The following is a 17588-nucleotide window of genomic DNA, read 5'->3' on the forward strand; positions in this document are numbered from 1 at the left end:
GCACCAGCTTACAAGGGCAATTTGGGAGTGGTGATGTTTGTGAGCATCGCACTTCCCTCCTTAAGACGGGCAGAAGCTTCCTGGGCTTTGGGAAGGAGGCACCAAGGGAATATTTAGGTGACCAGCCTAGCCTCCCTAATCCACTGACTGCACACCACGGTTGCCAGTTCCACAGATCGAAGCAGTCAAATACTTATCATCCCTGGTTATCGGCTGTCCTGGGCCATTTCCTCATTTCACTGTAGGATTCTTGCAACTACAGCATCTCTGATGAATGAGCAACCAGCTTCCTTTTAAATACATCCAGTGAGCTCAGCACCTCCCAAAGCAGTCTGGCCAGATGAGCCTGTGATGAGATTCATCTAGGCAATGCTTATATTCTCAGGCATCCAGCCTGAATCCAGGAAACAAGCTAATCAAAAGATTCCCCCATCTGTTCAATATTGATCTTCCTTTGTGTGCATCCACTTAACGGTGTGTGCTTTTGTCGTCTGTAGGTCAGGAAAGGTTTGGGAACATGACGCGAGTCTATTACCGAGAAGCTATGGGAGCGTTTATCGTCTTTGATGTGACGAGGCCGGCAACCTTTGAAGCGGTCACCAAGTGGAAGGAGGATTTGGACACTAAGCTGAGTCTCCCCAATGGCAAACCGGTGCCTGCGGTTCTCTTGGCAAACAAATGCGACCAGGGCAAAGAGCTGCTGGTGAACAACGGCATCAAGATGGAGCAGTTCTGCAAAGAGAATGGCTTTGTGGGATGGTTTGAAACGTCAGCAAAGGTAACTTGTCCTTGTGATGTTTAAGGGGTCTGCACACGTTGTAAGGTTGAAGTCAGGGTAGCAAAATAGCAGCTAAGAAGCTCAAATCATATATATATGACCGACACCCTTCTTTGGAAATTAAAATATTCACAGTCACATGCTTATCCAAGCATGGGATTGCAGTCTCTTCTAATTTCCAAACAACTGTATTTTCTTCTCTTTCCAGAGCTCAGCACTTTCAGCCTTCTGTATCTCAGTTAGGCATGACTTGCAGCTCCTATGAGAGATTTCCACTTGTATCTTCTCCTGCAGCTTTTGCTCTCTTTCTTTCAAGCAGAGAAGAACTACAACACTCTATCCAACTTAGCAGTGTTCACAGTGGATTCTAGAACACAGTCACCTTGCCTCACGTAAAATGGAGTCTCTTCCCATGTGACCAGCATTAGCCAATCCCATGAGAACTACTAGAGAACTCTCTGGAATTCCGCTACCAACCAATCAAATTTAAACACATGCATATACAAGCATTTACAATTTATGTGAATTAGATTACTATATTGTGATAGCTTCTGCTACTCAGCTGTGAATTCCAGTCTACTGTGGTAGTGATGGGGTCCCTTCCCACAAATCACAGTGGTTCTCAGGGGCTGTGGGAGTTGTATGCAGTATATATATATATATATATATATGGAAATCAAGTGCATGGCACATGGAGCCCAATAGGCGACTTGTTCTATACCCTGAGCCACCATTTTATAAGTGGCTCCACCATCCCCAGGCAACATTTTGCAGCTGACTCCAGCTGTTGGAGCTCAAGAGTTCTAGTAAAAAGCAAAGTAGACTTGAAAGGCTGAAGTCTGCTCATACCTGCTTTTTGTAGGAATGCTCAGGGTGGCAGAAGAGGATATATTGTTTATTAATATCCTTCCTAACTTGTGCTAGCAAGTTCCTTTACTTAGCAGAGTTCCATTCCCCTTTCTTACATGCACAGCAGATAGCTGGTTGCAAGCTCGTGTGAGTTTCTCACTATTATACAATTCAGTCTGTCTCAGATTGAATTGTACATTCCTGGTAAGTTCCCTTGAATCCCTCTTAAAAGAATAAAGACACCACAATCTTATTCGAAGTCAATAAAAGAAGTTTACTTACATCGGTTCACAGTTGGATTCCTGAAGGCAGACTCGGTTACAAATATGTACATGTGGATCTACCCCATATGGGGGAATAATCCTAGCGCTTCTGCTAGCTGAGAACTAGCAGAGCAGTCCTAGCTAAAAGCTGGTCAAACGAAGAAGGAAGTAAAAAAGAGAGGGGGTTGCTGTGTGACTCATGCTTTTGTTACCTGGACAGGTTAGGTCACACCCACCTTCTATCACATGCAAAAGAAGGATGCTCCAGCCAAGAGGAACAGGAAGTTTTGACTGGCTGGACCAAACATTCCCTCGCATGTCTTCTCTAGCATTTCAAGGAATGTTGTACTTGACTGCCTCTTATGGATCACATCCAGCACTTTTGACCATGCTCTGTATACATGAAATGCAGGATCAGGGAAAAGACCCAACCAGAGGCTTATGGGAAGCTCTCAGGCAATAGCAATCTCCCCTCTTGTATTCCCTATGCTGCCTCCAATATTGCAGGTACTATTACACAGACAGGGACACGGGTGGCGCTGTGGGTTAAAACACAGAGCCTAGGACTTGCCGATCAGAAGGTCAGCGGTTTGAATCCCCGTGACGGGGTGAGCTCCCATTGCTCAGTCCCTGCTCCTGCCAACCTAGCAGTTCGAAAGCACATCAAAGTGCAAGTAGATAAATAGGCACCGCTCTGGCGGGAAGGTAAACGGCATTTCCGTGCGCTGCTCTGGTTTGCCAGAAGCGGCTTAGCCATGCTGACCACATGACCCGGAAGCTGTATGCCGGCTCCCTCGGCCAATAAAGCGAGATGAGCGCCGCAACCCCAGAGTCGGCCACGACTGGACCTAATGGTCAGGGGTCCCTTTACCTTTACCTTATTACACAGACATCATCACTAGAAGCCACTGATATCCTCCATGAATTTGGTGTCCATGACTGCATCCTTTTTCGACCTGTTGACGGGTTTGCTTATTTTCCCCTTCCACTCCATGAATTGCCATTTCTTGTGACAAACTGAGCAGTTAGTATTTCCTTGTTACCCCTTTGGATACACAGCAGCGAGAGCAAGGAACATAGTGACTTTCAGTAATTGCTTTCCCGAATGTAGGAAGATCCGGCTGCTGGGAACTGAAAATGTATTACAAATGGAGCCAAATTAGTTAGTAAGTTCAGTAGGAGAGAGTGAGTGTAGAACTGCCTCCAGACTCAACCAGAGTGAGCTTGGAAATTAACTACATCCATTTTTTTTTTATTTTAAAAAATTCTAATTATTTCAAGCTCTTAAATAACTCTATCGGGCCTCCAGTGTGCTTTGGCCAACGGCAAAGTGAAACCACCCACTATGGAGTTGAGAAAAATCAAGTTTTCATTTATTTTATGGAGGAAAGGTTCCCCCCCTCCCATAATTCAGGTTCTCCAACACAGCCAACAACTGTCCCACTTAGGCAGCTGATTCAAGACATACCATTGCAGGGGTCTGGACTAGATGTCCCTTGGGTCTCTTCCAACTCTTAAGATTCTATGATTCTACCAAAGGAAGTACAGTGGTACCTCAGGTTACATATGCTTCAGGTTACATACGCTTCAGGTTACAGACTCCGCTAACCCAGAAATAGTACCTCAGGTTAAGAACTTTGCTTCAGGATGAGAACAGAAATCGTGCTCTGGTGGCGCGGCGGTAGCAGGAGGCCCCATTAGCTAAAGTGGTGCTTCAGGTTAAGAACAGTTTCAGGTTAAGAACGGACCTCCGGAACGAATTAAGTACTTAACCCGAGGTACCACTGTACTTGGTCACAGGATGGCAACATTTCTCTCACTCACGAGGTCTAGCGGTCGGTGATGCCTCTGAGAATAAACGGTTTTTCTTTATAGAACTCATAAATATAACATGTGGAATTCATTTGCCAAAAAAAAAAATGTGTTGGCTGCTGCTGACTCCAAAAGCTTTTCAGAAAGGATCTGGCATCTTTGGGGAAAACAAATTTATCAATGGCCAGCAGCTATGGCTGCTGAGAATTGACCATCGAAGTTCAATGGCATTGAGTTCATTCATTTGAAGCCTGGACATGACTGGGGCTTTGGGCTGCGCATGCAGCCCCCGTCACATCAATGAGCAAACAGAGTAGTTCCATTGACCATCGCTTCCTGTTTCCTCTGAACCTGGTAGCTATTGTTTCCAGCTTCAGAAGAGGCCAGAATAACAAAGCATTTTTTAGTATGCAAAAGGAAAGGCTGTAAGTCAATGTTGTACCCTATGTTGCTTTGAAGTTGGCTTAATATTCTGGCTTGTTCCAAAGCTGTTGACCATAGTTTCCTAGTCTGGGCAAACTATACTTTCGGGAACTATAACTAGTGGAAGACTTCGTGCTTTGTTTCTCAGCTCTCACAAAGCGAGAGGTGCAGGAACTGCATGCAGTACCAAAAGCTTGCTCGTCTCTCAACTGCAATGACTACTGCAATGCGCTCTATGTGGGGCTACCTTTAAAGGTGACCCGGAAACTACAACTAATCCAGAATGCGGCAGCTAGACTGGTGACTGGGAGCGGCCACCGAGACCACATAACACCAGTCTTGAAAGACCTACATTGGCTCCCAGTACGTTTCCGAGCACAATTCAAAGTGTTGGTGCTGACCTTTAAAGCCCTAAATGGCCTTGGCCCAGTATACCTGGAGGAGCGTCTCCACCCCCATCATTCAGCCCAGACACTGAGGTCCAGTTCCAAGGGCCTTCTGGCGGTTCCGTCACTGCAAGAAGTGAGGTTACAGGGAAGCAGGCAGAGGGCCTTCTCGGTGGTGGCGCCTGCCCTGTGGAATGCCTTCCCATCAGATGTCAAGGAAATAAGCAGCTATCTTATCTTTAAAAGACATCTGAAGGCAGCCCCGTTTAGGGAAGTTTTTAATATTTGATGTTTTTGTGTGTTTTTAATATTCTCTTGGAGCCTTTCAGAGTGGCTGGGGAGACACGGCCAGATGGGCGAGATATAAATAAATTATTATTATTATTATTACTACTACTACTCCTACTATTACTACTATTACAGTGGTACCTCTGGTTGCGAACGGTATCCGTTCCGGAGCCCCATTCGCAACCTGAGCAGAACGCAACCCGCAACTGCGCATGTACGGGTCATGATTCGCTGCTTCTGCGCATGCGCATGACATCATTTTGAGCGTCTGCACATGCACGAGCGGTGAAACCCGGAAGTAACCCTTTCCAGTACTTCCAGGTCGCCACAGGATGCAACCTGAAAAGATTTAACCTGAAGCAAACATAACAAGAGGTATGACTGTATTATTATTATTACTTATTAAACAGAGGTATGCTTCTCTCAACTGGTCCATTGGGTTGGATCCGAAGCTCCCCCCCTCCCACTATGAATCTGTCAGAGGGAGGCTTTTACCATCACAGCCTGCTTGTGAGTTTTCCTTGGTCTCTACAGAATGTTTGATTCTTTCAAATCACCTTGGTTGAAGCCTGTGGTGCAAAAATGAGCTCAGTAGGTCTGTCACCCTCTTACCTGTGAACTGTGGGATCCGAAGGGTGTCAAATTAATGGCCGAACAGGGGCTTTAGGATATCAATTTCCAAGAGCATCAAGGAATTGTGTGAGAACCCTGTTCCCCTCAGTCGCTGGTACCGTGCCCCTTCTGTAAAGATGGAAAGCCAGACTTGGGAAAGTTAACTATCCCTAAATATAGGAAGTTTCTTTCTTTTTGACAAGGTTGAACGTTCTAATTTGTTAGATGGCAGATACCACAAAACCCCAAAGAACAAAAGATGCTGCCTTTTTAAAAATCAGTCTGCTTCAAGGCTCCAGTAAGTCGATCACAGATAGCAACGTTTTTGAATGTGGCTGTTTTTGTTAGAGCATTTCTGATCGCCATACACACAGAGAGACTCACACTGTTTAGTGTTGTTATAACTCTGTGTTTTATCTGAGCTGCATTAATGTGCATTTCTCTTTACGTTATTTATTGCTAATTGTTGTGTTATAGTTGTCCATGGACTGCAAATAAAGAAAGTCAGTTAGTTCAGAGAAGTGGTGGCCTCTTTTCTCCATTCCTAAAGCTAATGTTGGCTCCTGGAGCGAAATAAAACAGGGACTTTTACTGTTCCAATCTTATTTCCCTCCCCTGTGCTAACTGACATGGGCGAGGCAGGGATAAAGGATTCAACATCCCCTCCCCTCTTCAAAGCATGGCTCTACATGGCTTTAATCAGCAAAATGAAAACAGGGGGATCCTAATCATGGATCTCCTGCACAGCGTCTTCATCAGCCTAAAAAAAGCAGAATTTTTTTTCTTGCATAATTAGCTCTCTGGAGATTTAGGGGAATCTGCATGCAGTTGCTATAGATTTTGGAAGGAACAGCGCGTCTTGGCAGGGAGAGCTCAGACATAAATCTGTAAGCTTAACCTTAGCTGTTGTGTAGCAGGCCCTGCGATAAGCTGAGTCCAAAACATGAGCTGTTCTAGTAATTAGTGCTAACGTCTTGCGCATGGCGCACAGCCAATACCATGCTCTGTCTTGATTTGTTTCTCCGTTTTTGTTGCTGTTCATGCAACGAAATGAAAGGGCTGTAGATCAGTGGTAGTTCATTGGCTTTGTGTACAAAAAAGCCTCTCCTCCTTCCGGAGGGGAGGGATTGTGAGCGGGAGACAATTCCCGCCTCACTCAGGGGGCGTTCTGCCCCCTACCCTTCATCACCGCTGGCACGCCATGCCTCCCAGTTGGGCACCCAATCGGGTGACACCGCGGGGCCGTGGTTTAGCTGCTCAAATGCGGCCGCGCCAGCTCTCCCCACCATTGCGCTCCTGATCGTCCATGAGTCACCCACCCACCACTCCCTGTAGGGCGTAGCTTCTCGCTTGGCCTTGCTATGGACCCATGGTTGGTCGCCCTGGTTGCCCAGGAGGCCTGGTAGGAGTTTTTTCCAATTGGCAAATTGGCACCGGCCTCTTGGTTTTTTTTCGCCTACCTCGTAGCAATCGTCACAACTTTCTTGGTATTTGGAGGTTAGGCATTGGAATGTGTTGTTGGTGTATGGAAGGGCAAGGTGTGGCCATCGCCTACCCCTTCACTTTTGGGTATTCTGTTAAAGGAATCCGGCAGTCGTGGATCCTGTCCGATGCCCTGTGTGGCGGGGGCCCATGGCATGACCCCCAGTGACATCAGGGGAGAGCTTATAGTTGTATTTGCATCAACAGGCTCCCCCTACTGGTGGTTAACCCCTCATCAGACTCACCCCTCTCCGAGTGGGTGGAGTCAATTTTCTGTGGTCCAATGCCTAAGCCAATACCTTCTCACATGCTGTAATCAATAAAGTTGTGGCCTTTTTCTTGCTCATTAACCTAATATACTGTGTCTACGTGTCTTCATTCCCCAAGCGGGGGACGGGTACTCGAATCACAAGTCCCTGGTTCAATTCCTAACAGAATCCCTAGCTGGGACTGGGAGAGGCTCCCTGTTGAAAATCCTTGAGAGCCGCTGCCTGTCAGTGTAGACAATGCTGAGCTAGGTGGACCAATGTAAAAGGCAGATTCCTATACAGTGGTTCCTCAGGTTACAAACACTTCAGGTTTTGCATTTTCAGGTTGCGGACCGTGGGAAACATGGAAGTACCAGAAAGGGTTACTTCCGGGTTTCGCAACTCGCACATGCGCAGAAGCACTAAATCACGCTTTGCGCATGCACAGAAGCATCAAATCGCGTCACATGTGTGCACAGGCGTGGCGCTGCAGGTTACGAATGCTGTGGGTTGCGGACGTGCCTCAGTCACGGATTACATCCACAACCCGAGGCTCCACTGCACCCCTCCTTAAGGCTGTAGGTTGCTATCTTTCTATATAATAAAAATGTAAGGCAGTCACAGTGCAGCACCCTCTGGAGGATATGCCATGCTGCATCACAGTCCTGGATTTGCATGAAATTGGAGTGCAGGAGGGGATCGAAAGGGAAGAGCAGGTTTTAAAATGGCAGTTTTGAACAACAGGAGAAGTTTGGAAAATGCAGGGATGGCGGAACTCGGGGGAACCCTGAGGATATGTGAGCGGGATGTGAGGATGTGGGTTGCTTGAGGGAACTGTTGAGGATACGTGAGTCTGAATGAGGGGTAAAGGGCAGGATGGAGGGCTGGCAGGGTTGTGACATAAGGAGGGGTAGGTGCCCTTCGTGTATACAGGTGTGTATGTGAGAGAGAAAGATTTGAATATTATGCAGGTACTATCTTAGTTTTCTACTTTGTCCCATTCCTAAGGGCAGGGGTGGATATGAACCATTTTTTAAAAAAAGAAGAACACAGAAATGTCGGCAAGATAAAATAGCCACTTAAAATATATATAAGTGAAATCTGCCATTTTGTTTCGTTTATTTAAAAATGTTTTATTAGATACATGAGCATTGCACACCCTGAAATGATCCACTGTATGTTTTCTAAGCAAGTGTGCCCCAAATACTCAACAAACACTTTTCCCCTGCAGCCCCCACACCCTAAATCTCCTCTGAGAGTGGGGACGCTCCGGATCAGCTTTAGGTGGTAGGGGCTGCAGTCGGGGGGCGGGCATCCCATTGGTTTGAGCAGGAGTCTGTTTGTAACGTGGGTGGCGCTGTGGTCCAAACCACAGAGCCTAGGGGTTGCCGATCAGAAGGTTGGTGGTTCGAATCCCTGCGACAGGGTGAGCTCCCGTTGCTCAGTCCCTGCTCCTGCCAACCTAGCAGTTCAAAAACACGTCAAAGTGCAAGGAGAGAAATAGGTACCACTCCGGCGGGAAGGTAAATGGCATTTCCGTGCGCTGCTCTGGTTCGCCAGAAGCGGCTTAGTCATGCTGGCCACATGACCCAGAAGCTGTCTGTGGACAAATGCCGGCTCCCTCGGCCAGTAAAGCGAGATGAGCGCCGCAACCCCAGAGTCATCCGCGACTGGACCTAATGGTCAGGGGTCCCTTTACCTTTATCTGTTTGTAAAGTTCTGGGTGTCCCTCAGTGAGTATGGTACCCTCCATCAGTAGAGCATGCAGCTTAATCTCAGGGCCGTGGGTTCATGATCCATGGGCAAAAGATTCCTGCATTGCAAGGGTGGTCCCTTCCAACTCTCCAATTCTGTGATTCTATGAACAGGCAAAGAAGTGTTTTCAGGGGTGTGTATATGAGATGCAGAATAGAAGTGTTGTAAGTACACAAGATTTGTGCCAGCCTTAGTGAACCTGATGATCCCCAGCTGTTTGGGGCTACAACTCCCGCCAGTGCTGACTGGGGTTGATGGGAATTGTAGTCCAAGACAGCTGGAGGACACCAGGTTGACACAGACTGATCTATGCCTATGTTCAGCTGTGAGGTTTTGGAGGGCACACACTGAGCTTCATCTCTGAGAAGGAAATGGACCTGAATCCTGGTCTCCCTGCTCCAAATCCAGCATGTTTGCCACTGCACTGCACTATTCCCCCTGCATGAGCATTTCCACTGTGCTCTGCTGACATTTTCTAAAGAAGCCGTTATAAGATAGCCAGAACTACCGCATAGAGATGAGATAAGTATTAGGTCGGTACTCAGGAAGTAATGGGCTTCCTTTGCAGTTCTGCTTCGCTTCCGTTGTGACACGTGGAAGCTGCTTCATGAGAACATGAGAAGAGTCTTCTGGTTCAGACCAACGTCCCATTTACTCCAGCAGTTTGTTCTTCCAGTGGCCAACTAGAAGGCTATGGAAAGCCCTCAAACAGGGTCTGTGCACTGGTGGGCAAGAGGGTTATAACCAGAGCCTGAAAGCACTTTGTAAAATTCATTGCAAATATACTAGCAGAAAACCAGCTGAATGCATCTCAGCTGACGATAGCTTCTGTTTGTTTTGGCCAGTGTGCTCCTGGGGTCTTACACTGGACCCAGAGCCATTGGAGGTATCCTCTTCCAACAATGGTCTGTTATCAGGGCTGGATTTAGGTTTGATGAGACCCTAAGCTACTGAAGGGAATGGGACCCTCTAGATGTCCAGCTGTCCTTTGTCAACAATAAATTGTAGCTGTTTTTTGTGTTGAATATATGCCATATGGTAATTTATGGACCTAATAGGTCTCTAAAGCCATTTGCACATAACAAAATATGTATTTTATCATAAAATACATATTTTATGTAGGCACCCTATATATAGAAATGAGCAAACAAGTGATATTTTAGGGAGCAGGCTAGCAGGCGGGGCCCATTACTTACATCATAGGAGCCTACACAACACAAAACACTGTTGCTGTATGTAGGTTTTATTTTAATTAGTTTTAATCTTGTATTTTGGAAATGTACATCCAGGGCTTTTTTCCTTTAATTTTTTTTTGGGGGCCCCCAAGAGAGTGGGGCCCTAAGCTATAGTTTGTTTAGCTTATACGTAAATCCACCACTGTCTGTTATGTCCTTGCTAGGCCAAGGCCTGGTGACCATGGCAACCGTTTATCTATCCTTCGCCTCATTTCAGAATCCAGAGGTCCAGATTGAGAAACATCTCTGTTCTTCTCATTGCAACAGGATACAAGCTGTTAATGAGTCGCAGTTGCTCTGAACTAAAGATTCTTTCCATTTTCCTAGCTCAGAAAGCCCCTTCTTCAGCATCGCTGAATCTGTCAATGTTGGTTTCTCAAATTTTCTCATTTTTTCGCTATCTTAAATTCTTTTATATATATATATTTTTTATTGGTTTTACATAAATTTATACATTTTAACTTTAACCATTTCAAAACATTAAAATAAAAAGTTCTTTTGAACCTTTGGACCTCCTCCCCTCCCTCCATGGTTTCCATTTCCAAAGAAAATGTTTTTTTTTCTTTTTCTGCATCTTTTACCTTTATCTATCTGTTATATAGTCACAGTTTCCAAAATTCATTTTACATTACAAGTGTCATTGTAACCCTGCCAATGATTTTAACTGTTTACAGTCGTCTTTTAAATAAGTTTAAAAATTATTCCATTCTTTTAGACGTACTTGATCTTCCTGGTTTCTGATCTGGTTTCCCCCCCCCCCCCAATCTTAAATTCAGTTCCCTCACATTTCCGCATCAATTTGCAATTTTTTTAAGTTCTCTTGAAAATTGATCATCATTTTAGGGTGAATTTCTCCTAATGTTCACATTTTTTTTTCAAAGCAGTTTCCCCTATTACAAGGTTATATCTATAGGTGCATTTTTATGCACACACAAAATGTGCATTTTTCTACACACCTCTTGAGTGGAGTTCTGTGTTGCAAAATTCGGGGAAGTATGAATTTTGAAAGATGCCTGTGTTTCAGTTCGTACATTGTTTTGGAGAGTGTAAATTATGTAGGTTTTCCTTTAAATGCAAACTGAATTGAATTTGTTTCCCTTCCCTGTTTCCAGAAACCTCCCCCTCACCACCACCCCAAAATAAAAGCAGTCCAATCGGATTTCTCTTTATACTGGAGGAATCCCAGATAAGCTTCCAGTGAACCCCAAGAATTCCCTACAGTTTGCTCTGCGTCAGGGTGACATGAAGGCCTTAGCAGAATTTAAAGTGGGTGGCAGAGAAAATGGGGAAAACCCACTGCTGGCTTCAACTCTGCTCATGTGCAGCCCCTGACAGATTTACCTTCCTCCAGGAGAGTCTGTCCTTGACAGGGGAAAAAAATTATTCCTCACCCTCTGCTTTTCCATTGTACAGATGTCAGTAGCTGGAGCTACCAAGGACAGGACTGCAAATGTAAATAGTCACTGTGATTAAGTGATTAGGTTGCTGGCCTTCTAAACTGGCCTTTGACAGAACACACCCAAGGGTGGGGGGACGAATCTCTGCAAAGTCCCCCTCCCTCCGCTTCCTTGGTGCCTGTTGAACAGAAGGCAAGGACCTGGGGCAATCTCTGTTAACGGAGGGTGGGAATTAAAAGCGTTTATTTGTTCTCTCCATTTGCATCCAAACCCTTCAGACAGAACGCTTCCAAGGGCAGCTGACACAGCAGCAATCGATAAAACAATCAGCGTTACAGAATGCAATAAAACTCAAGTTACAGCATGAATCTTAATGAAAATGAGGGAGATGAAAATGATCCATTCGAGACAGGGAGGTTTTTAAATCGGCGGGGGCATCCTTAACCAAAAATATTAACCATGTAGGTACCAGATAAGCCATTTTTTGTTGGGGGGAGAGCATTCAGCATTCACCAGTGTCACCCAACACACTTTATTTAATGAATTAACCCTTTATTGAATTAACCCTTAAGTAAGAAACTGAATGATCTCTGCTGTTGCACTTCCAGTATACAGTTTCCCCTGGGTTTCAAAGGACACACAATTCCACCTTTCCATAAACTGCTTGACTGTGTAAATTCTAGACACAGCTTTACATCCCTAGACCATAAGAATCATCAATCCTAAGAGATTTACATGGCCAATCATAAACCATTTCATTTGGAAGTGGGAAGCAGCCCATGAAAACTAAAACTAATAAAGGCACATTATGTCAGCAAAGAAAGCAAGGCACCCAGATGTGACAGGATTTATTTCAGGTATTAGAAATGAAAGCTCTAGGCATTAATGTTGTGTGTTTGTTTTACAGCTGTATGAAAAATGCAAAAATTATACTGGTGACGAATTCTGAACTGCAGCCCGAAATTGCTTGAAGGCCTATTCAGTAAAGTGTCATATTTTCTCTTCAGGTTAATGTTACGATGCTCAATAATGATAAACCTTGAAGTTTTGAGCATTGTGGTGTGTGTCCTAGTAACAGAACAGAAATCCCAAAATTGTGTGCCTAAATGTGCCATGGGTGGGACATGTACCATTGAAACTATTCTAGTAGTATGTTTTTCTGCAGAATTTGTATTCCATTTCCAAAAATGCATGATAAATTGATATGGTACCTTGGTTGTTGAACGTAATCCATTCCGGAAGACCGTTCAACTTCTGGAATGTTCAACAACCGAGGCGCAATGGGTGGCCAGCAATTTCGATGGAGAAACATGCCTTGGAAGCCGTTCAACTTCTGAGGCGCGTTCAAAAACGGAAGCGTTCACTTTCGGGTTTTCAGTGTCCAGGTTCTGAATTGTTCAGCTTCTGAGACGCTCGAAAACTGAGGTTCCACTGTACCAGTCAAATTGGGTCGTGTTCGGTTTTCTATTTATGGGTCATATTACTTTCACATGGTCCGCCAAAGAATGTGTGAGCTTTCCATCTGCTTGGCTGCTGTGAGAAAAGGATACTAGGCTAGATGGGGCTTTGGTCTGACCTACCTGGGCTGTTCCTAGGTTCTTAAGTGTGAGCTTCTGAATAGGGTTGACTATGTTGTATGGTGCTACTTTGACCGGGGTAGGGGGCGTCTCCTGAAATGAGGCTGAGGAATCTTGCACCAGTGATGATTCACTTGTTTAAGGTTCCTCCACCCAGTTTTCAAAGAGCAGAGGAAATATCAGTTGCTCAAGTTGCCTTCAGCTCAAAGCATTCTACAACACCTTGACAGTCACTTTTGGTCAACCAAAGGAATTTGCAGGTCTGTTCAGAATGTTGTATGATAGACTCAAGTCCTTTGAGGTTGGTGCCTGCTCTCCATCCATTGCCACCGTGTAAGCTGTTAAATTTCACAGTGAGGTGCAAGCGATCAAGAGCCAATATCTGGCTGGGTCCACCACACACAAGCATCTCTGAACGCAGCCATGCAATTAATTACCCTGGGATAAGTATTATAGACTCACAGAATTGTAGAGTTGGAAGGGACTCCAAGGGTCATCTAGTCCAACCTCCTGAGGTACAGTAAACATTTGCCTAATGTGGAGCTCGAACCCACAACCAAAGAGTCTCATGCTCCACTGACTGAGCTATCTCAGATGGGTGGGAGATTTGCTTCTATTCACTGAGCAGCCCCAACTTGGATTGGGCACATTTAGAAAGGGGTGTCCACATTTTCTCCAGCTTTTGAGAGCCAGTGTGGTGTAGTGGTTAAGAGCGGTAGTCTCGTAATCTGGTGAACCGGGTTCACGTCTCCGCTCCTCCACATGCAGCTGCTGGGTGACCTTGGGCTAGTCACACTTCTTTGAAGTCTCTCAGCCCCACTCACCTCACAGAGTGTTTGTTGTGGGGGAGGAAGGGAAAGGAGATTGTTAGCTGCTTTGAGACTCCTGAAGGGGAGTGAAAGGCGGGATATCAAATGCAAACTCTTCTTCTTTCCTGGTGGTGAGGACTTTCATGGGTCCATTCTGAAAGCAGAGCCCATACTGTCCAACCCTTTCAGATAAAAAACCGAGATGTGCATCTTCCGGGATGCTCTTCTGGGCAAGTCACATGACCCACACAATGATCTTGCCCACAAAAAACACTTTTTCAGGGTGCAATCTCACATGACACCCCAAAATGCATTTTTTTTTGGCACTGTGCAAGATCACAGCCCCAAATAAAGCATTTTTCTTGGGGTGAGAGCGAGAGTGCACACTCAAAATGGCTGCTGCGATCTTGCATGAAAAAATGGGATGTCCCATTTCCCCCCAATCACTGGGTGGGTATGACATGCCTGTTCAGGATTCTTAAATCCAACCCAGAGTTCATTTGTTCGCTTCAATTGCCTTTGCTATATTCAGACTCCAGTCTGTGCCACTTTCCTCCTTTTGTATGTTTGCATTCCAGATATTTATACCTTGCCTGTCATGCTAAACCTTCACAAGGACAGACAAGCAATGCATCAGGTATATAACAGGATTAAAAACAGGCCAATAAATGTCAAAACAACCCAAAACAGCAGCAGCAAAAACATTAGTCCCAGCGTGAAAGCCACAAAATCCGATGAGGTAGTACGCAAAATGGATCACCAATAAAGGGGGGGTGCACACTTCCTGGAAGACAGCTAGCAAGACATCAGTCTGATGATTATGGGGGGCCAGAGGACAGGAGGCCAATCGAAGGCTTGGAAAGCTTTCTATGTGTGTAGTGTCATTGCTTTCATTATTATGGCATGTATGTTTGTGTTTTTACATCGTTAACTGCCTTGTGGTCTTCAGATGAAAGGTGGCATAGAAATTTAATAATAGGTGGTGGCCCTTAAAATAACAAGGTCCCAAACTGTTCAAACCTTACCGGTTAAAGCCAGCACTTTCAGCTGGATCCGTCAATACGCACTCAATGCTACTGGCAGAGAATTGGTGATAGGAAAGTCCATCAAAGAGCATCCAGACAGACCTCCTGGGTAGCTCAGTGGCATAGCCCACAAAGACTTTCAGAGACCTATAAGAATTATGTTTATTTGAGAATCCATCAAAAGTGCATATTTTGTGACTTTCGGAGATTTAGAAGACTTCTGTTTATTTGGTTTTGCAGAGTGCATATTTCATATATTTCATATTGTACGTTCTGTATAGATTACTGTATTTTTTTTGCTCTGTAAGACTCACCTGACCATAAGATGCACCTAGTTTTTAGAGGAGGTAAACAAGAAAAAAAATATTCTGAACAAAACAGTGGATGTATGATTTTTGTGGTTCATGCTGTGGCCACAGACATGATATGTGATTCGACAGTGAGTTTGGGGTAGCCCAATGCAAAAATCCTGAGGATCCATGTGGATCGGTGCTTTGTAACCACGTTTTTGCGCCATTGCAGCCCCACAAAGCAGTAGATGCGTGGGTTTTTTTTGGTGCAGGCTGTAGCCCTGGACATGCTATGTGATCTGATGGAGAATTTGGGGTGACCAAATGCAAAAATCCTGAGGATTCCTGTGCTTTTACCTCCCCCCTCCCAGGCAGCCTCCTTTATCTCTAGAGTCCCTTATCTCCCTCCTGATGGCTTGCCGATCAGCTGCTCAGTGGCTTTGTTTCAACACCCCCTTCCCTCTTGTTTGCCTTAGCGTCTTTTCCTTAGCTAAAGCAGTTTTTTGCTCTTCCTTTTCTTCTAATTTCTCTCCTCATTGCTTTAATCCTCTTGTCTCCGCTCCTTGCATGTTCGCTGTCTTTACCTCCCCCCTCCCAGGCAGCCTCCTTTATCTCTAGAGTCCCTTATCTCCCCTCCCGATCGCTTGCTGATCAGCTGCTCAGCGGCTTTGTTTCAACACCCCCTTCCCTCTTTCTAAAAAAAAGAGCATGATCTGCTTTTTGCCCCTGGGCAATTTGGCTCCAGGGACCATGCATTCGCTCCATAAGATGCACAGACATTCCCCCTTACTTTTTAGGAGGAAAAAAGTGTGTCTTATGGAGCAAAAAATACGGTATATAAAGAGTTTATATTGACAGCGCATTGTTGTACTTGGTCATTGTGTTGCCTTTGGATACAGTGGCAGAGCAGCTGCCTTGCGGGCAGAAGGCTCCTGATTCAATCCCGGATGGTATTTCCAGGAAGGGATGGGAAAGACTCCTGCCTGAAATCATATCCAGCTGCTGCCAGTCAGTGTGAGCAATACTGAACTGGGTAGACCCGAGATCTAACTTGTGCGTCTTCTTTTTTCCTTCACCTGCAGGAAAACATAAACATTGACGAAGCTTCCAGGTGCTTGGTGAAACACATCATTGCTAGCGAGAGCGACCCAGTGCAGCCCATCGAACCCGATGTTGTCAAACCGCACTTGAATTCCTCCAAGCTCGTCAGCTGCTCAGCTTGCTTTAAGTCCTAAGTAACTTCCGAGCTGTTTGTGGACAATGGAACTGAGCAAATAACTCACGAGAGAAAAGCGTCTCCACGTAGCCCAGCCTTTGCTACTCCAGAACACGAAACCAAGATCAGGAAATTCGCATTCTTCCCAAACATGCGGTTGAAAAATATATATATATCAAAGTTGTTGCTTTAAATTTTTTTGGATGGTTTGCCTTGTAGGGTCCCCCACAAATGTTTGATATTCACAGTCTGGGCTATTTCTCTGAATCATCACCGCTCAGCCAAGGTGCTCTCTTTAAGAAGGCTGAGATATTACATTCATTGCTTCTTTTGTGAATACCTGCTTGAGGGAGACTTTAAAATTTGCTTTCTGGGGATACATCACAGTTACAAGCATACCCACAGAAAGCAAAATTATTTTTTAAAAGAGTTGAATATCCACGGCTATTTTGCGAGAATATATGATGGGGTTAAATGCAATATTTCTTCTAGGGATTTTTAGTGGGCGGGGGGTGGAATATATATATTTTGCTCTGCAGCTCTGCAGCCCAGTGACATGAGCTCTAGATTCTGGCAGTATTTCCTACTGCTCAGATGAGTCATTTGGGAATCGGAAGTCTGCCTTGGGGACAAGCAGATGTTTTCATTCCTGTTCTGAGGGTTGGCTCTGCTGCACGACCCACTCTGCCTGCCTCCTGCTTTAACCAAGAGAGTGACAAAAATTAATTCCAAGTGTGTCTTATGCTGCAGTTTTTCATTCATGCCCTTTCCCCCTTTCAGGTTTCTTCTGGGCACAAAAATAAACCATAGGAATGTACAATCCCTCTTGCATCAAACCAGACACCAGCCTTTTATCTCTTCAAGTGGCCAATCAGATAACTCAGGGAATCTCACAAGCAGAACATAAGGACGCTTGTCCTTCTCCTGCTACTATTCCCCATGACTGGCATCTAGAGATATGTTGTCCCTAATCCTGGAGGTTCCATGCAGCCACCATAACTAGCAGCCACTGACAGCTTTGCTCTCCATGAATTTATATGCACTCGTGCATATTGGTAATCTATAAAGTGAGGGAAACCCCCTAGAGTTGGGTCCACAACTCTAGTCATTCCTAGACTCAGGGGCGGAGCAAGGTGGGTGTGT

The 17588-nt window shown here is 45.2% G+C and overlaps 1 protein-coding gene across 1 annotated transcript in view; it reads left to right on the top strand.

Annotated features, from left to right (window-relative positions):
* RAB38 (RAB38, member RAS oncogene family) overlaps window positions 1-17286 on the top strand; it is a 33710-nt gene extending 16424 nt beyond the window's left edge. Inside the window, exons 2-3 of the mRNA XM_083610204.1 lie at window positions 498-778; window positions 16312-17286. Of these exons, the coding sequence (XP_083466330.1) occupies window positions 498-778; window positions 16312-16464 (434 nt within the window). The 3' untranslated portion in view covers window positions 16465-17286. The remainder of the gene's footprint in view (window positions 1-497; window positions 779-16311) is intronic.
* The last annotated feature ends 302 nt before the right edge of the window (window positions 17287-17588 follow it).

Source organism: Podarcis filfolensis (genome assembly GCF_964270895.1).
Source record: "Podarcis filfolensis genome assembly, chromosome: 4".
Lineage (NCBI taxonomy): Eukaryota > Metazoa > Chordata > Lepidosauria > Squamata > Lacertidae > Podarcis > Podarcis filfolensis.